Here is a 17,056-nt window from a genome sequence, read left to right as displayed (position 1 = left end):
GGAAGAGTTGCAGGCTTGTTCAGTGGTGAAACAGGGGCAGGCCTTATGGGTTAAACCACCTCTTCTGACACCAGCATCCCACATCAGAGCACTATTTAGAGCCCTGGCTACTCCTTGCTTCCAATCCAGCTTCCTGCTAATGCGCCTGGAAGGCAGTAGATGATGGCCCAAATGCTTGGGTCCTTGCCATCCATGTGGGAGACCCAGATGGGGTTCCTGGCTCCTGGCTTTGGTCTGGTCCAGCCCTGGCTGTTGTGGCCATTTAGGGAGTGAATCAATAAATAGAACTTCTCTCTTGTTCGTTTGCTCTCTCTCTCTCTCTGCCTTACAAATAATCTTTTATTGATTTCTGTGTGAGAGAAAATTCAGAGGTGAAGTATTTTGTTCAAATTTATCAGATAGGACCAATACTCTCAAAACCCCATATTAAAATCATTTTGCTTTCAGTTCTTTGGAAATATGTAAACCATTCATGGTCCTTGTGGCCCATCTCTTATCACTCAGAAACAGTCGTCCCTATTCTAACAGAGATCAGTATACTAACAGATTTCTATTATGTTTTCTTGTGAATACATTAATATCTCCCATTTGAAATATAGGATCTCTTAGCATTTAGTACATAAACCTGCCTGGCCCAGTCTGAGAAAGGCTGAATATTCTGCTGTGGTACTAGACACCAAGATCCAGAAAGTCTAACTGAGCTCCTAGATCCTATTGATCTACATCGTGTTGAGTATGCTGAAAGAAAAACCTTTTAAACAAATTAAATGTCCCTCTGAAACAAAATCCTGAAGCCAGTACTCTGGATGCCAAATTAAAGGCTTAGGGAATGTGTTGGGGTCTTCCCATTTTACACTTTTCACTCACCCAAGAATTTGCTTTCCTTTCATTTTATTCCACATATTCCTCCACTTCCCACTAACAGTTCCTGTTTTAGAGCTTAGTTCAGTACCAATTATTCTGAAAATTTGCTTAATGTGGTCTGGCAGATTGAAAAAAATGAATTGGAATTTAAATGTGATAGGAGGGATCTTGAGTGGAGTGGAATGCAAACTGGAATAGAAGTTAGAAGACATGAGTGCCCTTGGGCAGTCTTTTCTCTGGGCCTTTGTTTTCCTGGTGGAAAGGGGGAGAGAGCCTGAGCTACATGCCGTCTACCATCTATGATTCTACAAGCCTCCCCACCACACACACACTTAGGTATTAGAAAATCAAGGGTAGGTGTGTCCGTCGTAGAGCCCTGTGTGGTGGGAGTAATTTGGAGGAGGTGAAAAGCAATTGCAGATTGGCAGTTGTTTGAGCTTCACACATCCTGGGATAGTGTGTGCAAGATGTAGGAAGAGAAGGTGGAACACCCACTAATACAGGAAAGAAGTTTACTTTGTGGAGAAGAGTGAGTGCCAAGCAACCCTGCCTCACTACAGCCTTTGAAGCCCAACTCTCCGCGCTGTTATGCTGAAAATCTACCCAGAGTTGGGGATGAACTAACAGACCTGGGATGACTAGAAACCACTTTCCCCCTTTTCTTAAATTTGGTTTTGTTTTCATTGAAGTGTATTCAGCAGACTGAAACAGGCTTCTACCTGCTTTGTTACTGGCATGTGGGGACAAGCAGCTACAAAAAATATGATTACTCTTTCACTCTTCTATTAGCTTTCTTAGTTTTTGTCGTGATTTGACTGTAAAACCTATACCTCAACGGTATGTAGTTACACAAGAGTCCGCATAAACAAATATTGCCATCTATTCACCATAAGCTCTATCTGGACCAGGAGATTTAAACATTGCTCTAATTTAGCTTTACAGTTTAAAGCAGCTGCATTGGAAACTGCCAATTATTTGTTTAAAAGTAGACTTCCCAAGAGCTGATTTATATTTATCTTGATGTTTTGTTACATTCATAACCCACCAAGGCAACCAGGATTTAAGAATCAGATCATTAAACACGTTTTTCCATTTTCTGCAATGAGTTCCACAGGCAGAAAGACAAGGCTCTGGGAGTGCCTCTGGGCAAAAGATAAAGGAGGTTACAGCTAGTGGAAGTGGTAATTAGAGCCAATTACAACTTGACTTATCTGCTTTGTCATTAAAATACCTGTCAAACCTCTCATTTTTCTAAACAGAGGAAAAGAAAAGGTATAGCTTAGAGCGGGAGAGGGTTAGCCAAAGGGAAGAGATTTCCATGCCATTCACAAACTCACCCTGTAACCTTAGACACACACATTGCCTTTTGGCTTCAGATGGTGCCTTGCTCACAGTTTAACTCTGGGAGCTGAAAGGGACTTAGGAAATCAATCACCTGGTCCAGTCCCCTGCCTTCCAGCAGGTAAGGTATTATTATAGTCCCACTTTTTTAAACAAATGAGACATGAAAGACCTAGAGAATTTAAGTAATTAAAATATACCTTCTACCTCCCTAAGTGCAACGGACTTGATTTTGGTTTCACTTTTAGCTTAACTATCACAAGAATGTAATTATTCTCCACACTACTCTCACAAATATGAGGTACACAGATTAATAATAACCACAAAACATCTTGAAAATATTAAGGGATGTTTATAAATATAACATTACCAACAGAGATACTAACACATTGAGTAGTTGAGTCTCCAGGGTAAGTGACAGGAATGGATTTAGCTCTATCAAGAATTGGTTTCAGGAAATAAAATTACACTCAAGTTCAATGGACCAATCTCACTCTTACGAGTGTTAAGGTCCTAATAAAAAATTGAGGAAGAACAAGAATACTACTAAAGAACATTATCAAATTTGAAAGCATAATCAAAGAATAAGTTTTTGTGTATAAAAAAAACTTATCAAAATCAAGCTCCTTGGGGGATAGTTAAAATGACAAGCTTTTCTTACAAATGCCATCTTAAAAGTCCACTATCCTATACAATGTCTAATGATTTTTCTTCCTTTTGTCTTTTCAATTATCTAGTCTGGCCCCTGAATGCCTGGACTCATTATCTAGCCTCCTGTCTCCAATCTTTCTTCACCTTGCATTCTAACCCATTCAAATTACCCCTGCCCAAATCACCATCTTTACCTGCTACTTTGAACGCATCATTGGCCTCACAACCCCTTGTTATCCTCTATATTGAATTACTCATTCAGGACTTCAAGGCCATAAATCCGCTCCAATAGTCTCTTTCCCCATCCCTCTCCACTTTTCTTTTTTCAATACTACACTTTCTCTTCATATACCTGAAATGAATCCCATCTGATAAGCCATCTCTCTTCATCTTTCTTGAAAACCAACAAGTATTTGATGTGTGTAGTATAGGTATGGAGCTGGGTATACTGCATGGGTAGAAATCTCTTAGCAGTCATTTGATGTATTTCAAGACTATAGCCTAGCTCCCCTCTTCCATGTTTCGTAAGGAAGAGGAAGTAAAGGCAGAATGTTTACAACCAGGATGTGGAGGAGTGCTGCTGGATATATTGCTTGTGACATCCTAATTATTAGGTCTGCCTGCTGCTGCTAAGACTTTGCCTTACCCCATCATTCCTTCAATATTATCCTTACCAGCTCAATTTATATATTTTCCTTAGTGAAGGTGTATGCATCCATCACTGTGAGACAATCACTGGGGCCTATGTTATGGCACAGCAGGCTAAACCACCACCTGTAATATCAGCATCCCATAGAGAAGCCAGTTCCGGTCCCAGCTACTCCATTTCTGATCGTGCCAATGTGTCTGGGCCCCTGCAGTCATATGGCAGACCCAGATGGAGTTCCAGGCTTCTGGCTTCGGCCTGGCCCAGATCCAGTTGTTGCAGCCACCTGGGAAGTGAACCAGGAGGAGGAAAATCTCTCCCTAACTGTGCCTTCCAAATAAATCTTAAAAAAAAAATGATCACAAGGGTGAGGAGGGTCTTAGCTGGAACAATGCTATCAGCAAGCTTATTCCAGTATACAGAGCACTTCAAAATATTTTCTGCAAGTTTGGAAATCCATGCAACTCAACAACGTCTGAGACCATATATATTATAAGAAAATAGTCAAGGATTTCAATGGTCTGGCCCCAAAATAAACTTACCTTCTAATTCACTTTTCCACATTTACTTTAGTGAAAAAGTTTTGGAAATCCATGCAGCTAAAAAATGTCAGCTATAATACACAATATGAAAATAGTCATGGACTTCAATTATCCAGCCCACAAATAAATCTACCTTTTAATTCAATTTTCCACAAACTTTTTGAATTTTATGGCAGTGCATAACACCCTGGGGAGTAAAACTCTTTGGGCTGGGGTGCTATCCCATTATTAAATCAACACTAGCAATATGCAGTTTGATAATCTGGCAGAGCTTCAACACAATATCTTGGATTTTTAATTTTTATTCACCCTCATATGATAGCACATATAAAGTGTTGCACAGATGAAATCATTTCTGAAACTTGGTCACTCCTTTGAGCCTGGCTCAGATTATAGGTTTTTTTGGGGGGAGGGGTGGTAGAAAAATTTTAATTCTGAGGGTAGACTTGATCTGGAGACAGCCAAAAGTCACATTGAGTCTGGTGAAATAAGGTGCATAATATCCTGAACATAATTTTTACTAAAATAAATATGTAAAAGGATTGCCCTATTTTACTGTTAGAATAAGTATCGATAGCCTCACAACATGCTATATGGTTACTGGTTTCATCTGGAGCACAAAAATAAGAATACGATTTTATGACAACAGAGGGGTATAGCTAGGGGCAGACTCCAGAATGCTCAGCTTCTTTCGAGGCTAGGTAAATAAGGTTTCCATCTACCTGCTATGATTTCTGAATGGCAAGCAGCTTGTGTATCATGTGTGGGTTGGTAGCCTTGCTCGACTTAAAACAAGGGATACAGCTGTTGGGAAGCAAGCAATGGTGCTGGATTACACAGACAACCCAAACTAATACAAACACACACAGGCTTCCTGGAATGTAAATTCTTTTTGAGGTTAGAGATCTCCTTTTACAGATTTTATATAACAGATTAAAAAATCAAAGTTCTTGACTTCCCAATATTAAACAACTAAATGTGCAAAAGAATCACCATTAAATAGGACATCAAAAGCTATACACTTTCTATGAAACAACATGTGCACAGATTTTCAAAGCTGTGAAAATGCAATAAAGAGCACAACACATTTTGGTCACTTTATTAAATGACATTAAATAGTTTTAAGTTTCAACTACTAAACAGCACTTTGAATGGTGAAAACACAGATAGTATATTGTCATACTTGAATGCTTTTCTTTAAAAACACAATTCCAGTCCTTATATATATTACAAAACAGCCTTAAAGGAAGAAGTGACATCTTTTCTACAGTACTTAAGATACTCAATACAGAACTGAAAAGCAGTCTAACAGAAACAAAGGCAAGGTCTTCACAGCTGTATGATTTCAGCAGCCAAAGCTGGATGATGGACTGAAACATTACTATACAACTGGGACAAAACATATACAATATCACAATACTAAGCAAAAACGCTTTACACCCAAAGAAATAAAACAGGTTACAAAATGTGGAGAATTTAGCAGGCAAAACTGTATTACAAGCAACATTTTAAATCGTCATTTTTAAGCCATTGCAACTATTTAAAACATCTAAAACAAATATAAAAATGAGCCTTTTAGTATCTTATTGACATGATTTTGTCTTTAAATATTTGTTAAAACTTGATGTTATACTCAAAGTACATATTATGTAGCTAAAATGTCAAGTGAGAAGAGTGTATGCAAAGTGGTCCAAGTTTTATTTCGAACTCTCTGATTTCCAATTAATCCTCCTAAGTATTCTTCTTTATATCATAGTTTCCATCCATGGTGAAAAAGATTTAGAAGACTGCCTAAAATTTTCACATCTATGTCTTTGAGTAAATAATTTAGACCGTGTTAAAAATTCCCAAGTCTAGTAAATCAGGTTCAAAGTATTCTGGACTTGTAGAAATACCAACTGATAACAGTTAGCCAGAGCATACTGCCTTCAAATATTTATCTCATAAATCTTGTCTCTTTTCATCTCTTCTAAAGTAAACACACACAATTGTCACCCCCCCCAATAAAGAAATCTGATTATATGGCTGGCATAATATCCAAATATATGGAATTTGTCAATGACATCTTACCATGGGAAAGTGGGGGGTGTGGGGTAGATCCACTAAACCTCATAAATTCTATATCACAAACTTAGTGCTCTTAGATGTTTTACCGCTAGTTCTTCCAAGATAAAAATGGAAATCTCTTTATCATCCAAACAGCTCAAAACAGTTTTAGCTAATGTTAAATTCATTCGAATCCAGTGATACCTAGAGCAAATCCTCAGCCCAGCTTTTTTTCTGGAATTCTTTAGCTGTTTTTCCACTATTTGTTACATCACCATCTCAAAAATGGTTTTGCCATGTTGAGTTGACTCCCATAGTAAGAAACAATCCTTTTCTTTAAGAAATTCAAGCAACCAAAGTATACATGAATAAAATTATAGGCCATTTTTGTAGACCTATATGAAGATAAAAGAACATGTAATGATTTTCTAGTAAAATATCATGACAGGGTATTAGATGAATTCATTTGGATCAGAAAATTGCCTCACAGAGCTAAACTGAGAAAACTACCAAACTCTGAAATAGTTTTAGAAAATTCAAGTTAAACTGGGGGAAAAGAAAATGATGAGAGAAAAGAAGAGCATAGAAGCCAGTGATCCTTATCTTTAAGAGGAATTATTTCACAATACTGACAGTACTGGGAATTGTTAAAGCACATTCCTCGTGTGAACTTAAAGTCAGCAATGGTTCTGCCATTTTGATGTTGTTTATGAAACAGGGTGTGAACCTAACAACCACACTTCAGTGTCAACCTCCTAAAATGCTAGAACTTGATTTTTCTTAAGTCCACATCCCACTGCCAGCAACAGGATGAAGCACTAGCACTGGCACCATGCAGTTAAGAGATGTGCTTTATATTAGTGCCAGGAGAGAGAAAATTTATGTGTGGAAGATAATCCACAACCCTGAAATTTTACCAGTAATTATTTCAGCACATATAACTGAAAATAAAAAATGGCAGAAAGACTAAAGAAGAAAAAGGAATTCTCTTCTTAGGCTGTACTTAAGGCTGTTTATACAATGCTAAGATAACTGCAAGACTCCTCCAACTTTAGAGCAGTAGTATTTAAGAATATTGCACACATTCTGTGTCAAAGATAACCCTTAGTTTCTAACTTTCAATCATAGAGATGATATAGCAGGAGCCCAGTTTCAGACTTCAGTTAAAAGAACATTAAGACCATTTCAATCACTTTAATCAAGAAATGGATTAAGTACAAAAGTATTTAATAACTTGAGGAATCAACTCTAAGAACTCAGCTGTGTGTTTTTATATGTAAAGAACGAATATATAAATCTTTATTCTTTCCTAAATTCACTAATTTTATGACAATTTTATGGTTGCTAAAAGCAGGCATAAAAATTTAGAGAGGAAATCTGTGGAGCTGTTATTGTTATGGAAGGACTTGTTTTCACTGAAAACAATTTGAAATATCTTCTGTACTCATTGTGTGTAAGAAGATTCTAGGCAACATCACTGACAAATGTCAGGGAGAAATGGTATGCCCTATTTAAAAAAATTTAAAACTAATATGGAAGATTGGCATTTAAGGGGACCAAACTATTTATACAGTTGAGTTCTGTTAAGTCATTGATTCCTAAAAAAATAAAAGATCTTTCTATGATTTTAACAATCCTTTAAGCTTTTAGTGCAAAATCACATTGATTTCCCTTGGGAAGGTCCTGGATTTTTGCTTCTCATTGGGGGTGGTGCACGCTGTAATGGTGGTGGCTGCATACCAGCAGCCACTGACTGATACATTCCTCTCATATCAATCTGCTGGTAGTTAGAAGGATTCATGATTAAATTTGGAGGCTTTGGCATCATGAGGTGACCCAGTGTTGCTTGTTGATAAGTCATTTGTTGCTGCTGTTGCTGATTGTACTGCTGTTGGAGCCTTCGGTTCATAAGTATTCGCTGAACACAGCTGATTAACTATAGAAAGAAAAGAGAGCTGTTACAAGTGCATGACCTGTCTCAAAGAGGCAAGTATCAAGTTTTGAGTTAAAAATCAATTTGTTAAGGGGGTACCATACCAAAAGGAAAACACATTATTGTTATCACCATTACTAATTTGATGGCATTCACAGTACCATTACTGTAGAAACCAGTTAGTAACACCATTTAGGGCTAAATTCTCTTAATGACTTGACTATTGTATTGCAAGCAGCATTTAGGTTAGTTGCCATAGTAACCTGTCCTACACTGTGATTAGTCTCAAGTATTAGTTACAGCACTTTTTATCAAGTCTCCTTTCTTTGTCATTCTTTTGTATATTTCACAGGATGATGGACAAATAAACATTTTAGTGACAAACACGAAGGGGAAAAGCACTTGTACTAGTAATAATTCCTACTTGGAATGTCTCAAATTTCCTGAGACAATTTAAAACCACATAGTTCTGTGGTGCTTTCTAAGTAAAATTCATGCCCCAGAAATTGAGTCTGTGGTGTCAGGAGTTGAAATTTTCCAGTGCAAGGCAGAAGGCTGGCAAATTAATATACTGGGAAAAATGGTCAAGAATCCTGGAATATGCTAGATTTTTAAAGAATTATAATATAGTAGAAACCTGTGATATAGCTCCACTTAAATTTTTTCTAAGATTTATTTGAAAGTCAGAGTTAGAGTTAGAGTTAGAGTTAGAGAGAGAGAGAGAGAGAGAGAGAGATGGATCTTCTATTAGCTGGTTTACTCCCTAAATAGCCACAACGGCCAGGGCTGGGCCAGGCTGAATCTAGGAGCCTCTTCCAGATCTCCCACATGGGTGCAAGGGCACAAGTACTTGGGCCATCCTTGACTGCTTTCCCAGCTGCATTAGTAGGAAGCTGGATTGGTAGTGGAACAGCAGGGTCTTGAACTGGCAGCCATATGGGATGCCAGAGTCATAGGCGGCAGCTTTACCAGCTCTACCACAACACGGGCCCCCTTTTAAATAGTTATTTCTTATTTATTGTCATCTATCTAAAAGGCAGAGAGAGAGAGAGAGAGAGAGAGAGAGAGAGAGAGAGAGAATATCTTTTTTTAAAAGATTTATTTATTTATTTGAAAGTCAGAGTTACAGAGAGAGAGAAGGAGAGGCAGAGAGAAGAAGAGGTAGAGAGGTAGAGAGAGAGATAGAGAGAGAGATAGAGATAGAGAGAGAGAGAGGTCTTCCATCTATCTGCTGGTTCACTCTCCAGATGGCCACAATGGCTGGAGCTGCACCAATCCAAAGACAGGAGCCAGGAGCTTCTTTCGGGTCTCCCATGTGGGTGCAGGGGCCCCAGGACTTGGGCCATCTTCTACTGCTTTCCCAGGCCATAGCAGAGAGCTGGATTGGAAGTGGAGCAGCCAGGTCTTGAACCAGCGCCCATATGGGATGCCGGCACTGCAGGCAGCAGCTTTACCCGCTACGCCACAGCGCCAGCCCCAAGAGAGAATCTTACATTTACTGCTTCCCTCTCCAGGAATGAGTCAGGCCAAAGCCAGGAACTCCATCAGGGTCTCCCATGTGGGTGGCAGAGGCCCAGGTACTTGGGCCATCTTCTACTGTCTCCCAGGGTGTACATTAGCAGGAAGCTAAATTGGAAGCAGAGGAGCTGAGATTCTAACTAGCACTCAGATATGAGATGAAGGCATCTCAAGAGGAACTTTAATCCTCTGAGCTACTACATTGGCTCCCACAGCTTCACATTTTATTCTCCAATTAAATGCATTAAAAAGTATACTTTTTTAAGAAGTTGTTTAAAATGTCAAAGGTGGTAAAAATCTGGCAAAAGTTCCTATTCAGATATCTAAATTATATGAAAAATAAAATTATATGGAACAGATCCTATACCAATTTCAAGCAGTCTCAGTTTGTCAAGCTATTGCTTCTTTGTAATAAAAGATTACCTTTAACTTGACATTACTAGGTTTTTGACAGAAGTTCTCCCAGAAAACTTTGGAGGCATGGTTACTGGCATGGACAGCACATAGACCCATTATTATGAATTCGAGGCAATTAAACATAGCCTAGAGATGGAAGTCTTACCATCTGTTGTTTGGTCAATACATCGTTGTAGATTGCCTCTCTTCGTTTAACATCAAGCTCCTGGCTGGCTTGTCTACTTAATGCTAGTGCCTGTACTTGGGCCTCTGAGAGATTCATGTTTTCCTTCCACTAAAAGAAAAAAAATTTATTCATTCCATATTACTGTAAAATTGAGGAAAAATAATTAAGATATTTAAATATATTCAGGATTTTCCTTTATTCTTTTCTACAGAAAACAGTAATATCAAAGCAGGGTACTGCATCATCCAATGTTCTATATGGGCTGGCTATCTCTAGAATAAAGTAACTATATGAATTTAATTTGTGCACCTGGTAATTAAAGCATGATTATGTAAACAATGCATACATTTCTATGTTAGATTTCTCAATTTGTAGATTTTACTCATTTCTCTTTTGTGCCAATATCTAGGCAAAATTGCAGGATTGCAGTTTGCATATCAAGCTATAAGAATCACACTCTACCCCACAGAATGAATGAAGCAAACAATCATTAAAAATTAAAGCAAATGGTGGTGATGAATGGACACGAATTGGAGGTCAGAATAAAAAAACTGCCAATTAGCTTACTACAGCTGAAATTATATCTTCAAGAGGCTGAATCCTCACGGCTGTCACACTGTTTGTTGCTTCCACAACTTTTTCTCTTCCTTGGTTGATAAGATCCTAGAAGAATGTAAGAAAGCATAGTTTTAAAGTATACGGATCCCTTCCCTTGCCAGTTTATAGCATTTGGTTTCAAAATTCTATAACTGAAGACAGCAAATTCAGCATAAAGTGCCAAAGGTTCTAGTTAGGATGATAAAAAATTTAATTTTTATCATACCAATGATTTAATAATTTCAATAGATCTATAAGCACACTTTAAAAAGGAAACCATAGATTCATTAACTTACTAAATTGTTGGTTACAAAGAAACCTTTCTTAATTCATACTTGATTCTACTCTTAACTCACTTATTTCATAATGCTAAGCATTAACATAAACTTAATTGTATATCTATATTAGAATGCAAATCAAATTATATATTCACCTTACTTTCAAACATTAAGTAAGCAATTTGTTTATTCCAAATATTTTATAACTGAAGAAAGTGCTATTTCCCTCACCAGTCAGTTGCCTTATTGTTCCTTAGTTAAAATAGTTTAAACTACTTTAATTCAAGGACTGATTCCCCTGTGCTCTGAACAAACATTTTAATATACTATGTTTTTTCAAAAAAGGTTAACAAATAAAAAGAAAAATTTCTTGGTCTATTCAGAGGTAATCTTTTGGAGAATGTGATATTCCTAGGGAACCCTCAAACAAGGCACTTGAAAATGCCTTTAATTCATGCTAAAGTACTTTGTACTTCACAACTTACCTCCAGCTGTTGATTACTCATTGCTGATAGGGCTCCCAAATTGAAAGGAATATAAGGAGTCTGAGCGCTGAAAGTGACAGGGGGTAAATTGGTCCCAGTTGGTATGTTGAAACGCATGGTCAGTCCCTAAAAACAAAAAATTATGCACTTTTTGCATTGTGATTTCGAACTCGAAATTCTACATCATCTACTGATTTAGAAATGAATCCACATTCTCAGATCTAGGAAATTATTAACACTCTTCCACACACAAACAAAACATCCTTTCTATCCAAAACCAAGATCTTATTACACAGAAAGCTTTAACCCCTAAAGGTGTACTCTTTTTTTCTGATAATTCCCACAGAATGGGGCAATTCAGTGAATTCTGATGAGACTCCTACCATCACATTAATGTTAAAGAAGTTTGGTACAATGAGAGTTAATTTTAAAAGGATTCAGGTATTAGGATAAGGTTTCTCATGCCCAGGCACATTTTTGCTCAAGTGGGCTGGTTTTTAAAACAGACATGGAATTATTTTAAATAAAGCTGCTACTAAAGATTGACATTACTATCCAATAATAGAGTATTTTTGTGTTCTGACATTCAGCCAAAATTTAGACTTCATGAAACACATGCTAAAGCAACATTTACTCACACCTCCAAATTCTAAGCTCCTTTATGTTTGCTACCATATACTGAGGGTGTTGATGGGAGTTAAGTGATGCTAAATATGACTTCTCAATTCAGAAAGTGCTAAAGCAGAAATGGTGTTATTACTGTGTGTAAAATATTTTCTTCTCCTCTCTTACTTTACTACCAAAAGTACCTAAAACACATAATAGATATCATAACTGAAGACTGTTTCTGAGGACTCACTATATGATAACCTGTTGAAAATATGGCCCTTTTCTTCCTCACTGCTCTTTCAAATAATAAACATAAAACAAAAACAATAAAGCATGAATTACCTTCTTCTCAGCTTCATACTCCGCCCAAGCTGCTTTTCTTTCTTCTTCAGTCAACTCTTCTTCTTCTTTGTGGTCCAAAAGAGAATCATGTTCATGATATCCTACAATGTGTTCTTTATGTATCTGAAGAAGTTCTGCAAGTATAGTATCCTGTTTTGCAAGGTTGAAATAATAGAGAATTATTTTCATTCTTGATCCAACTGCCATAGTTCTGTAGTTAACTGTCAGACTAGAAAGTAAAAACTGACCGTTATATAAATTTCTGAAATTTATGGTAAATTACCTAGAAAACAAGCCATGAAACATTTAATATCATCCTCTTATGTAAAAATTTCATGTTTATGTAACATATTTTAGAAATTTTGAAACATTTTTAAAGATTACTACTTTTTAGCTTTCAAGGTCCTTCTTCTCCAACTCATAAAAACTTTTTCATATGCATTTTATTTTGTGCTTAGTTCTGAGTTGATCGATGCTAACATAAGTTTGCTTGAATTAGTGCTTATAATAAATGCTTGCATTAAAAGCATGGCTACTCCTATTTATACGTGTTTAGCAACTTTATTTCCACAATCATTTTAGCTACCAACCACTATACGAACAAAAAAATGAATATAAATCAATCTGAACACGTGTAGGCAAGTTTAACTGGAACATACAGTTCTTATATTGCAATTGTGGGAAGTTCAAATATAAACTATATAGTAAGAACCTGTAACTCAAATTTTAACTAATGAGAATTTTTCATCAATTTATTATCTATCATAGTGTATTTTTAAAAAAGAATCATGGTGTCTTGCATCAATTTTGAAGATTAAAAAGTTCAAAGTAAAAATTGGGATCACTTATGTCTACACTAAGAACATTAAGCTCCTGCTCTGTGTAATTCTAATTGTAGGAGTGAGACACAAAAATGAGGGAGCAATATATTATTTTTATTTATCCTCCCTGTGGGGGAGTTTACTTTTTTATTTGTTTGAAAGGCAAAGCATGAAGGGGAGGAGGAGGGAGAGATACCAATCTTCCAACCACTGGTTCATCCCAAATGACTCCAACAGCCAAGAAAGGGCTAGGCTGAAGTTAGGGTGGGTGGCAGGGGCCCAAGCACTTGCGCTTTCCCAGGTGCATTAGCAGGGAGCTGGATCAGAATCAAAGCAGCCGGAACTCTTAACTGGACCTCATGTGGGATGTCGGTGTCACAGGCTTAACCCACTGCACCACAGTGTTGGCCCCAACTGAGTGTGAATTTAATAAAGGAATATAATTACTAATTAAATGAAGGTATGGGAAGGCAAATAGCACATTAAATCCAAATTTAATCTACCTCTAGTAATGTTTAATGCATCCATATTATTGGCCTAAACAAAGCCCGCATTTGAAAATAATTGTATCTTTACGTACTGAACCATACCAGGAATATAGAGTCTAAAACATGGCAGAAATTAAAATTTCTATTCAACTCAAGAGGAAATGTGGGGAGCAACTGGGACTAGACTGTTACTCAAATTAAGACTTATTTTATGCATCTGCTCTCCCACAATATGGCGCTGGGAGAGGAGGAAACAGCTTCTACACAGCTGCCTCCAGTTCAACCAATAAACAGCAGGACCTGCTCCTGATTGCAGGAGAGCAGCGTACTCGGCGTGTGGGTAGCAGAGTTGAGATTGGTGGAAGAGGACTATAAAGGAGGAGAGAGACAACATGCACCAGGAACATCTAAGGGGAACATCTATCTGAAGGAACACCTGTGCAGCCCCCGAGAGAGCCGGCCGGCGGTGTGCCGCTCCCCCGCGGAAGTGGGGAAAGTGGCAGGGGGAACCGCCCTTCCACGGAGGTGCAAGGGACAGTAGCCAACCCGGGAAGAACCAGCAGCAAACGCGGGGAGGGCCGAGCAGACAAAAGAACAGCGCAGGGTCCTGTGTCGTTCCTCCACGAAGACGGGGAGCGACAGAGAGACATAATGGTGCCGTGACTTGGATATGAAGCCTAGGCAGGGTTTAGTGTCGTTCCTCCACGAAGAGGGGGAGCGACATAATGGTGCCGTGACTCGGATAGGAAACCTAGGAGGGAAGAAACGGGAAGAAGTGGGAAAATACCGGAGAGAGAGATTAGCAAAGAGCCTAGGGAAAAGCCGGACGGAAAAGGTGCCGGAAGAAGCTATCGAAAGCCTAGGCATAGACTCGGATATGGACTGTGGGAAAGAAGTTAGGATTGAAAGCTAGGAGTGAAAGTGAAAGCAAGAAGAAATTTAGACTCGGATACGGACTATGGCGGGGAAGCTAGGAGATTGAAAGCGAAAGTGAAACCTAGAAGAAACTTAGATACAGACTGTGAGGAAAAGCCAGGAGAAATGAGAGGGGAATATTGTTGGAAGAAAAGTTAGGAAACATACCGGGTAGAGAAAAATATGTTAGGGAGGATGAAGCCGCGGGGGCAGGCTGAGGCAGAGACGTAAGCCAGGTTGGAATTCTTCAAGTCAGCCTGGGGAACAAAAGGCGAAAAGCTAAAACCAGAGGTGGAGACGCGTAAGCTAGGTTGGAATCCGTCAGATTAGCCAGGGGAGCAAAAGACGGGAAGCCAAACTGAAGCGGAGACGTGAGCTAGGTTGAATTCGCCAGGTTAGCCCGGGGAACTTAGACTGAAAACCAAGAAGTGGAAACGTAAGCTAGGATGTGTGATTCGTGGAAGCCGCCGCGCGCAGAGAGCGCGCGCGGGGCACGAACGGGGAGAGCGCACGGGGTGCAAGTAGGAAGTGCGGGGTTGGCGCGAGGCCATGGGGCGGGCGCAAAGGGCGTGGAGACCACAGAGAGCACAAAGCCGGGAAGCTGAGCAGAGCCGGGAAGCCGCCGCAGGGCAAGGCGCCAAGAAGCAGCCTCGGGGTGGGCGCCGGGAAGCCGCGGGGATAAGAGAAACAGAAGTTTAGAAGTAAAATGAGAGAAACAGGAATGCTGGCAGATAGAAGTAAAATAGGAGAGATAGGAATGCCCGGAGATAGAGAAATAGAGAAAAATAAGGCCTCCCCACAACACGGCAATGAGAGAGCTTGGATTCGGTCTGCCTGATTAGTAAGACGATAAGCACCTGTGGGCGGCTGCAGGTCACCGAAGACAGGCACGTTATCAACACCAATAAGTCTCCCCACAAGACGGCAATGAGAGGGCTTGGATTCGGTTTGCCTGATTGCTAGGGCTTGTAAGCACCTGCAGGCAGTTCTAGCAGAGTAGAGCATGCGCTGCAGGGCACCAAACACAGGCACGCATCAGCGCCTAAAAACCTCCTCACAACATGACAGAGAGGACCTGGATTCGGTTTGCCTGATTGGTAGGGCTTGTAAGCACCTGTGGGCAACTCCAGCAAGCAGAGCAGAGTGTGCGCCGCGGGGCACCGAAGACAGGCATGTATCAACGCCAAAAATAAAAAGAAAGGGGGATCTGTGGGGAGCAACTGGGACTAGACTGTTACTCGAATTAAGACTTATTTTATGCATCTGCTCTCCCACAATATGGCCCCTGCACCCACATGGGAGACCCAGAAGCTCCTGGCTCCTCGGTGCAGCTCCGGCTGTTGTGGTCAATTGAGGAGTGAACCAGCAGTTGGAAGACCTCTGTCTCTCTCCATCTCTCGCTCTGCCTCTCCTTCTCTGTGTAACTCTGACTTGAATTAAACACAGATGGAATAGTCTGCAGTCACATGCATAACATCCAATTCTTTGGAAATACACAGCGAAAATTAAGTAGTGTTTATCAATTATAAATACTGTAATTCATACATTAATTACTTCTTTACACTAGGGGGGATTTTTTCCAAGAATATATGTATGTCCACACAAATTCTCTTTTTCTGTTGGGAAAAAATGCTTGAGATACCAAGGGGCTTTATCAAGTCAGTTCTGAGCATCCTATAATTTCAAAGTCAGAATTTATCATCTTGGAACTAGTAGAAACTGAGAACAAGAGGGGCAAAGTAGCTTTTTCCAAATACACAGCTAAGGAGTAGCTGGGACTAAAAACTAAATTTCCTGACTCCCATTAAAGGATTATTCTGTCACAACACAAAGAATGTCTGGTTTTTGGAGGCATGGTCATTCCATTTCCCAGATCTATTCTTAGATTATCTCCTGCAGGATTCTGAGGGAGGTGAAAAACTAAGTAGCTCCATTTTTTTTCACTTTCAGTGTATGCAGCTTTTCAAAACATGCATATGTTAATAAAAGAAAGTATAAAAATTGAAAAAAAGACAATTCAAGAGATAAAAGTTGAAAGGTCAGTTCATGCTTATGCTAAACCTTACATGCACTATTCTATGATTTCCATCTTCAGAAGTTACTCATTTCTAAAATCCTTGAATACCTTATCCTCAACAATTCCAGATTCAAGATCTATCCTACCAAGTCAAACATGATCACCATATCAAAGTCAGATATGGTGGAAGTCCATTTTCCACTCATACTATAACTTTCCTGTTGACTTGTGGTTCACTGAAATGCCAGTAAGTCGCAGAAAAAGTACATATGACTTTGGTTTTTATGATTAAAATGTTTTAAAACCTTTCCTTAAAACATGGCCTCCTTCGGGGGACAGTACTGTGGCGTAGCAGTGCTGGCATCCCATATGGGCGCTGG

General features: G+C 39.1%; 1 protein-coding gene across 26 annotated transcripts in view; it reads right to left on the bottom strand.

Moving 5' to 3' along the window:
- Window positions 1-5,115: 5,115 nt before the first annotated feature.
- The window catches only part of ATRX (ATRX chromatin remodeler), a 201,291-nt gene continuing 189,350 nt past the window's right edge, over window positions 5,116-17,056 (bottom strand). For all 26 annotated transcript variants that reach the window (XR_011385580.1, XR_011385579.1, XM_070067077.1 and 23 more), the window contains 5 exons: window positions 12,436-12,585; window positions 11,485-11,610; window positions 10,692-10,787; window positions 10,104-10,232; window positions 5,116-8,026 (listed from right to left, as the gene is read on the bottom strand). Coding sequence is in view for 24 of the 26 variants with exons in the window: in XM_070067077.1 (XP_069923178.1) it covers window positions 7,748-8,026; window positions 10,104-10,232; window positions 10,692-10,787; window positions 11,485-11,610; window positions 12,436-12,585 (780 nt within the window). In the remaining 2 variants the exon portion in view is untranslated. The remainder of the gene's footprint in view (window positions 8,027-10,103; window positions 10,233-10,691; window positions 10,788-11,484; window positions 11,611-12,435; window positions 12,586-17,056) is intronic.

The sequence above is a fragment of the Oryctolagus cuniculus genome, chromosome X, assembly GCF_964237555.1.
Source record: "Oryctolagus cuniculus chromosome X, mOryCun1.1, whole genome shotgun sequence".
NCBI lineage: Eukaryota > Metazoa > Chordata > Mammalia > Lagomorpha > Leporidae > Oryctolagus > Oryctolagus cuniculus.
The sequence above is the reverse complement of the archived record's forward strand: the minus strand, read 5'-3'. Positions and strand labels throughout refer to the sequence as shown.